General features: G+C 44.2%; 1 protein-coding gene across 1 annotated transcript; it reads left to right on the plus strand.

Annotated features, from left to right (window-relative positions):
• The first annotated feature begins 4166 nt into the window (after window positions 1-4166).
• GINS2 (GINS complex subunit 2) lies at window positions 4167-8598 on the plus strand. Its single transcript, XM_070952953.1, has 5 exons — window positions 4167-4293; window positions 5066-5180; window positions 5999-6098; window positions 6430-6556; window positions 7418-8598. Exons 1-5 carry the CDS (start codon window positions 4204-4206, stop codon window positions 7541-7543), a joined length of 558 nt encoding a protein of 185 aa, XP_070809054.1. The 5' UTR covers window positions 4167-4203; the 3' UTR covers window positions 7544-8598.

The raw sequence follows: 8598 nt of genomic DNA on the forward strand, positions 1-8598 counted from the left end.
GACTGAAGTCGTATGGCTTTCTTTTTTTGCTGCTGCTGCTCGATCTCCTGTTTGGATGGTCCCTCCTTCTGAGCAACACTAAATTCTCCTGGGTTTTTTCTGTTGTGTTCAAGGTGGATGGGGCAACCCTTCCAGCAGATCTCCCTCTGCGAACTGGGATGTAAGGCTACTTTAACAAAACAATCTAACTCTGTTTTGCTCCAAGATCCTGAGTGGATGGAGGAAAAGTGCCCTTGGTTTTCTCCCCTGGTCCTTCTTTTCAGGTAGAGGTGGTCTCTAGGTCTTAGAAGCAACTAATGAAGAACCTGGGAATGGGTTTAAGTAAGACTTGACCCTAAGCAGGGAACTTTCTCCAAGAGTAAAGAAGCCATAGACCTGATAGGGAATTAACAGACTTGTCGTGATTTTGCTAACCCGGTTAGGAATTGGGCTAATTGGATGGGACTGGGGAAGGAAGGTTATGGAGATTCTATTTAGTTTGAGCTTCTCCAAGAAGAGGGTTCTGTACTTGCAAGTGACATGGTGGGGGCAGGATAGGGGCCAAATCTGACTGTCTCCAACCTAGCATCTGTCTTCTCCATTTGTTCTGGGTGCTGTTTTTCTCCTGGTGTCTCCAGAAGGTGCCAAGACGAAGAAAGCATCTTAGGAGCCATTCTGATTGGAAACGATGGTTGCTGTGGTACAACGCTTTGGATGGGTACTAGATTGGAGAAGACAGACTCGACTCACAGTATAAGGAATGCAATGAAACCTTCATTTCCAAAAATTTGGGTTTCCAGGCCACATGCCATGAGTGAAATTCCATAATGATCGTTGGGGTTGACTTCATTGTACACAAATCTGATTCGCACCAGTTTGCATCAGTTGTGTGATCTGCAGTGCTGCCCTCGTGACTTTAGTGATGTAGGCTGCCTCCTTTCCACAATCAAAACAAAGTTTCATTAAAAAAAATGAGAAGGAAGGTGATTTTCATCCAGCCAGAAAGATTCTCTGTTGGAGGGAACGTTGTCTTCCTTGCCACCCAATGCCGGAATGGAAAGAAGTCAGATGGATTTCATCCACAGCCAATGAGAGAGTAAAATAGTGGGTTTAGTTGTGGATAGAATGATCCTAATCTAAGATGAATGGCATAAGAGATCACCATTGGTTTCCATCAAGACTGACATCATCAAATCCTTGGTTGACTCAGAATCAGACTAGAATAGAGCTGGAAGGGACCTTGGAGGTCTTCTAGTCCATCCCCTGCTTGAGCAGGAGACCGTATACCATTCTGGACAAACAGCTGTCCAGTGATGAAGCCGTTCTTTTCCATAGCCAGATTTTGACTCTTGATCAAAGGCATCAAAACTCTCTCCACCAACTTTGTGCCATGAAGCAATTAAAACCGACTCAATCTGCGTTCTACACTCAGGATGAAAGACGATGGACTTATAATTCCAGATGGAATGTATTGTTGGAATAAATCCCCAAGGATTGTTCCCCGAGTCTCTCAAGCTCGGCTATATAAGAAGGTGGGGTGCAGTTTCCCCCCTTTTATCCCATTTTATAATGGTTGCAAAACAGACATTCAGTTTTCAATCATTGTTTCATGCCTCCAGGTTCATTCAAATGAGATGCAAACGTTTTAATTGAATGCGAGATCCGACTGAGTGTTTTGTTTCCAATTTAGCATGAATTGGCATGTTCTGTTTTTTTTTTTCCTCCTTGAAAAGTCATGTTTTCCAAGTCTTTGGAGTGGGTGGAATATTTATAAAGCATCACAGTTTTATTACACCACATTAAAAAAATTTTCCACCTGATGTTTATGTTGAGCTGTTTATTCTGTTCAGAACAAGCTCTTTTCTCTCTCCAACACAACTATCGTCTCCAATTCCTTATATGTCCAAAGCTGTGTGTGTTTGATCTTGTGCCAGAAGGGGAATTCTGGGAGTTGAAGTCCACACATTCTCAAGGTTAAGAAACAGTGATCTAAGAGCTTCCCATAGAACAATGGAGTGCCCTTCACAGGTGTCATCCTCAAATATCTACGCGGCTTCTCGATCATCCAGGTCTTGGATGTCCCAAAAGTGCTTTTTCCAAAAGGCAACTGGACTTTCTTGGGGTTTTTTTCCCTTGAAAATGTTTTGCTTCCCAACCAAGAAGCTTCTTCAGTTCTGACTGAATAATGGGGGATGGAAGGATTTCTAGTCTTTGCAGTCATCTGGTCATTAGCACTCTGAGGGTCATTTTGGCCATTTGGGGGTTTAATCCGTAGCCACCAGATGATCTGTTTTGGGGTTCTTCAATGTAGAGGCTGAAGAGACACCAAAATAGAATAGAATTCTTTATTGGCCAAGTGCGATTGGACACACAAGGAATTTATCTCCGGTGCATAAATTCTCAATGTACCTACAACAACAAAGTGATAAGTCATCTATCATAGATCATAGATTGTAATGATTACAATCATTAATCATGAGATACAACAAGTGATAAATCATAGATACCAATAGGAGAAGGTAGTAGAAAAGATGATAAGGAAGATGAGAAGGATAATAATCATACAGCCCTCCTACAAAAGAAGACAAACATTTTTGCAAACCAATAGTGAGTTGCAAAATCTGCAACTTTTCCCTTGCAATTTCAGCCAAGCTAGTTGGTCCTACCCAGGGGTGAAATCCAGCAGGTTCTGACAGGTTCTGAAGAACCGGTAGCGGAAATTTTTGACTAGTTTGGAGAACCGGCAAATACCACCTCTGGCTGGTGGGGTGGGAATGGAGATTTTGCAGTATCCTTCCCCTGCCACGCCCACCAAGCCATACCCACAGAACCGGTAGTAAAAAAAAACTGGATTTCATCCCTGGTCCTACCTGACCCCAGGGCTGCCCGTCCTGTCTAGGATGCACCATGAGCTTCCAAAGCCCAGATCACACCCAGAGCCTTGGGGAAAGAGGGGTGGGGAGGAGGAGTGGCGGTGTTTTAAAACAGATGGAAATGCAATTTTTTAAAAGCAGGACTAGCAGATGGTAAAAGGCAGGGAAGCGCATCAGCACTGTGCCAAAGTCAGTTTGCGAGTTTTCATGCCTTCCACTAAGATCAGGCAATGGCTCCCTTGAGGAAGGCAGGTGATGGGTTTTCGAGGGGTGGTTTATTAAGTTTATTATTTTTCCCCTGCTGCAAATGCTGGAAATTAAAAAAAAAACGATGGAGCAGCAGACAGGAACACGGGAAGGATTTCCAGAGGGGGAGGGGGATGTTCAGGATGATGGGAGTGGGAGACCAAAGTTTAATACCGGTAGTAGTCCTTGATTTACAGTGCTTCATTTAGCGACCATTTTGACTTGTTTGAAAAACAGGGATTTATATCTAACCCCTTTTTAATTGGCCAAAAAAAATAATAATAGGTCTGCAGGTGGACCTGGGTTTCTTATGGACCATTCATTTGAGTTCTTCAGGGACTAATTATTGTTGCTTTATTTGCATTGCTGGCCTCCTTTTTTTATTGCACAAATGTCATTTTTCCTCCCTGCAAGATCGTTGCTTAATGCAACAGCTGTTAAACAACGTGGCTTTCAGGCCCCGCCCACATCTATGACCACGCCCACTTTGGCTTCTTAATGAAATTCTAGTGCTGAGACTAGAGCCAATCAGAGAAAAAAAACAATGCCCTGAGCCAATGAGGAAACAGTGCGACCGCCGTCAGTTAGCGGGAAAAGGCGGGAACAAAGGGGTTCACTCGCTGTGGTTTATGAATGGCTAATGAATGGGAGGACCTCGATTTTTTTTTTTCTATTCCTCCAATGGCAGATCGTGTTGACCCGAGGAACTAGAAACAAACGTGGCTAAGAGGCTTGTGATTGGCTCCTAGGCGGAAAAAAGGGCAGGGCTTCCCTTAGATTTCCCTCAATGACAAAAACCGCCTCCTCCGGAGGGCAAGTGACAGCGCGCGGAAAAAGTAGAGGTTTTCATAGGGCGAGAAATAAACAGTGGGAGGGGCACTGGTTTCCTTTCCAACCAATGGCAGGAGGAGGAGGAGGAGAAAGCGCGCGCGAGCAAAGCCGAGGCGGTCATAGGACGAAACAAGGATTAAAGGCGGGGCTTCTTCTTTCCAACCAATAGCAGGCGCGATCGCCAGGGTGGGCGGTGCCGGGGCGGCCATCGGGGTTTCTCCTCAGGCGACGGCGGGAAGGATTTTGCGGCCGGTTTTTCCTTCTTTCCTTCGTGATGGATGCCGCCGAGGTCGAATTCCTGGCGGAGCGAGAGATGGTCACCATCATCCCCAACTTCAGCCTGGACAGGATTTACCTCATCGGGGTGAGGCCTTCGGGACTACAACTCCCATGCTCCTTGCCGGCGGGGGGTTATGGAACTGAAGTCCCTAAACGAGATGTCCGTTGTTGTCCGGGGGAGGGGTGGTTACACTTCATCTCCCATCGGCCCAAGTGCCGCTGGTGGTTGAGGATTATGGGGGTTGTAGTTGCCTACAACCCCCATAAACTGCCCTCAGCCCCGACTGGGATAGACGCTGGTAGGGGATTATGGGGTTTATGGCTAATGCTTTAAGGAGGTCCTCAGCTGCTCCCATCAGCCCCGGCTAGATTATGTGTTGGCAAGGGAGTGTGGGATTTGTAGTCCCCAACGTTTATTCCAAAGGATCCTTTTTGTTGTGGGGGGAGGGGAGGGGGAGATTCCCATTCCAATCAGCCCCAGCCTTCATGGCTGGGAGTGGGAGGTTATGGGATTTGTCATTAAAGAGTCCCATCATTCCCAACCGGGATGTTTTGACAAGGAATTATGGGATTTGTGGTCTCCCAAGATACTTTACATCCATGCCTGTGGGGATTTCCATCCCCATCATCCCCAGCCAGCCAGCCTGCCTGAGCAGCTTCCTTGGGAAAATCCTTTGGAAATAGAGAGAGATTTGGAAGGTCCCAACTTTTTTCAGGGGGAGGAGAAGTGTCGCAGGTAAGGGTGGGCAGGTGGGCCATTTGAGGGGTGGGGTCTCTTGCTGAGTTTCTCCCTCTTGCAGGGCGAGCTGGGCCCCTTTAAGGGGTGGGGTCTCTTGCTGAGTTTCTCCCTCTTGCAGGGCGAGCTGGGCCCCTTTAACCCGGGGCTGCCTGTGGAGGTGCCTCTCTGGCTGGCCCTCAACCTGAAACAGAGGCAGAAGTGCCGGCTGGTGCCCCCCGACTGGATGGATGTGGGTAAGGAGTGCCGCGTTTCACCCTCTTCGCACCCTCAACCCCATGTTCCCCTGCCCAGGTTCCCTTTGGGCCTTTCAGCTTGTTGCACAGGAAGCCAGCAAGCTAGACGTCCTTCTCATTGTATTGCAGGCAGTCCTCAGCTTACAACCACAATTGAGTCAAAATTTTACGTTGCTCAGTGAAACGTTTATTTCTCCCATTTTACGACTTTTCTTGCCACCTTCGTTAAGTGAGTCACGGCATTTGTTAAATTAGCAACAGGGTTGTTAAGTGAATCTGGCTTCCCCGTTGACTTTGCCTGGTCAGAAGGTTGCAAAATGACTCCTGAAACACTGCAACCGTCATAAATATGAGTCAGTTGTCAAGAATGTAAATCCCACGAACGTTGGGATGCTGCAACGATCATAAATGTGAGAAATCATAAGTCACTATTTTCAGTGCCGTTGTAATGTACTAAATGAACCGTTGTAAGTCGAGGACTCCCTGTATTGACTTATTTATACCCAGCTGTTATTAGTGTTATAAATAACTCAAGGTGGTGAACATGCCTAATACTCCTTCCTCCTCCTATTTTCCCTCAAAACAATAATCCTGTGAGGTGGGTTGGGCTGAGAGAGGGAAACAGGCCCAAAGTCACCCAGCTGGCTTTCTTGCTTAAGGTGGAACTAGAACTTACTGTCTCCTAGTGATTGGCCTGAAATCACCCAATTGCCTACGGCAGAACCAGAACTCGCTGTCTCCTGGTTTCTAACCTGGTTTTTAAAATAAAAACTTCTGGGGAATTTCTCTTACAACTCATTTTTTTAATTGCTTTACAGAAAAGTTGGAGCAAATGCGAGATCAGGAACGCAAAGAGGACACTTTCACCCCAATGCCTAACCCTTTTTACATGGAATTAACTAAGTTGTTGCTGAACTAGTGAGTAGGTTTCTTATTCGTAATAATGTTTGGAAATACAACAAATTCTAATTCTGCCAGAGCACAAAAAAACTAGGATTGCATTGGATTGGAAATTGCCAAGAAATCTACAAACTGCAAATGCTCCAGAGCACTTTTCTAATCTGTTTGCGCCTATTATTTTATATAATATATAGTTATTTAATGTTAATAATGCATATATATGTTGCTTGACATTTTTGGTTGGTATTTAGAAGCTAGTTAATATTGTTTATATGAAGGATTTCTTCTAACAACATGTGTGACCGCTACCTTTTTGTAATCTCACCAATCTATCTCTTTTCTGCATTAGTGCTGCAGATAATATTCCAAAGGCTGATGAGATAAGAATTTTGGTTAAGGATATCTGGGACACGCGAATAGCGAAACTTCGTGTATCTGCAGATAGTTTTGTCAGGCAGCAAGAAGCTCACGCCAGGGTAAGAAAAGAGCAATCTGCTGAAAGGGTTGTAGCCCTTGGAAGAATATTTATGAAAGTGATACTACTACTGTACGTCAATTCTAGTATATTAGAATATATTTTTATTACTTGATAGCAGTGATAGTACTATGTAGTCTTGCAGGTATAGAGAAGTTTTGTACACAAATGCCTGCAAACATACAATTGTGTATATGGCTTGACTGCAGTCTACTGAAATGATGACTTGTGTTGTGTATGTGGCTGTGTATCCAAATGCATATTTCTAAATGCCCATGATAAAAGAGTGTGTTTTGTAATAAAAGTACACATTTGTGACTATGTACTCTTTAGTCTAACAAGCTAAGATTTGCAAGTTGATTATCACTTATCTGAATGACGGGTATGCATTTATTCCTCATTTATGCGCCCTCCAAGTATATTGGACTGCAGCTTACATCATTCCCAGCCACTGAATGGATTATAACATTTCATTATGGGTGCAGGTCACAACTGTTGACCTACCTTCCAAATTCTTTTAGCCAACATGGAATATAAATTGAAGGAGCGTAATAAACTATGCTTACAGAAGCCCTGCTCTGGTGCATTTTGGGATCAGTTTAAGTTCTGGGAAAGAGGAAAATAAATGTATAGAGACATTTCAAAACTAATTAAAGAAGAAATGCAAAAAAAGTGATTACAGAAGAGGGTTTAATGAAATGCAATCTAAATTATCTTCCAGTTATTGTCAGATGCTAACTTATCATCAGTCACAGGAACTAAAGACCGGCTTACTTTTAAAAAGTGAATGGTGCAATTCTGAAGGTTAACCTCTGGCACTTATATTACTTCAAGTTGTGTTGTTTTCTTTCTTTTTAATAAGCTGGACAATCTGACTCTGATGGAGATCAACACCACCGGTCCTTTCCTCACCCAAGCTTTGGATCACATGTACAAGTTGCGATCAAACCTCCAGCCAGGAGTGAATGTTGAATCCCAGGAATTTTGACAGCAGGGGGTTTTCGTGAACAGAACGATTCTTTCCAGCCTTTACCTCTCAGGCGTTCACGGGCTTCAGAGCAGAACTATGCTGTGGCAAATTGTGATGTAACGTTCTTCATAGCATTTGCTTGTGGGGAAAAAAAACGGCCTGCTAAACTATCATCAGCCTGGTACCTCTGCCAGTGATACCGCAGTGTTGGTGTTGTTTTTGGTGGGTGAGGAGGACACTTGACTCCCCTTGGCAAGCAGGCTCTTGCCCAACACACTCCCAAGTGCTGCAGGACTGCCCTTTCAAGATGCATCAGTGTAACTATTCACGGTTGCCTGGCTTTTGTGCTAGCTTGTTTTCCTAGTGTTTGTAAGTTGGAAGGAGGAAACAAGTAAGTTGCACCTCTGATGGATGCTGTTCCTTCAAGGCCATGACCTTCTGATCTTTATGGAAAAGGAGATTATTTTAGTCTTCTGACTGCATAGTTCTCGGCAGCTGCCTGGGAAGTGACTTGTGCCTGGCAACTCAACTTTACATGCAACATTGGGTTCGCCACTGTGTTACTGGAATCTACCTGCCCATTACCTTCAGATATAAAGGAATGTTTTTCTCCCAGAGGCCAAGAATGTGATCACTGAGGTATGGTGTCTTTGTGTGTGTCTGCCAAAAGAGAAAGAACAGCTTTGTGAAGAAACGAAGCCACAAAACCCACAGAGTTTGGCTTCAGTCCCATTTTTCTTTTAAATGCTTGCTGTGGAGACTGTGACTAAACCAGCTGTTTGCAAGTAGCCAGATTCTAGCTGTATTAATCATATAAGCATTTTCACTGTTAGTCATAATAACACATGTTGTTAGCCATCAATTTTTAAATATTTGTAGACAGCGCTTACCAATGCGGGGGCACTACAGGGATTTGCTGTAGTGTTTTATTAGGTAATGATCAAATAAATATTTTAAAAAGCAGTACATTGCTGCAGTTGTAACTCTCTGACCTCTACTGTGGGTTACACTGCAGAACATTTTGGATTCAGAAGAGTGTGCATAAGAAAATGAGTGTTGCGTAACACACTGAC

The sequence above is a fragment of the Pituophis catenifer genome, unplaced genomic scaffold, assembly GCF_029215685.1.
Source record: "Pituophis catenifer annectens isolate HBS135680 unplaced genomic scaffold, rPitCat1.0.hap2 SCAF_13, whole genome shotgun sequence".
NCBI lineage: Eukaryota > Metazoa > Chordata > Lepidosauria > Squamata > Colubridae > Pituophis > Pituophis catenifer.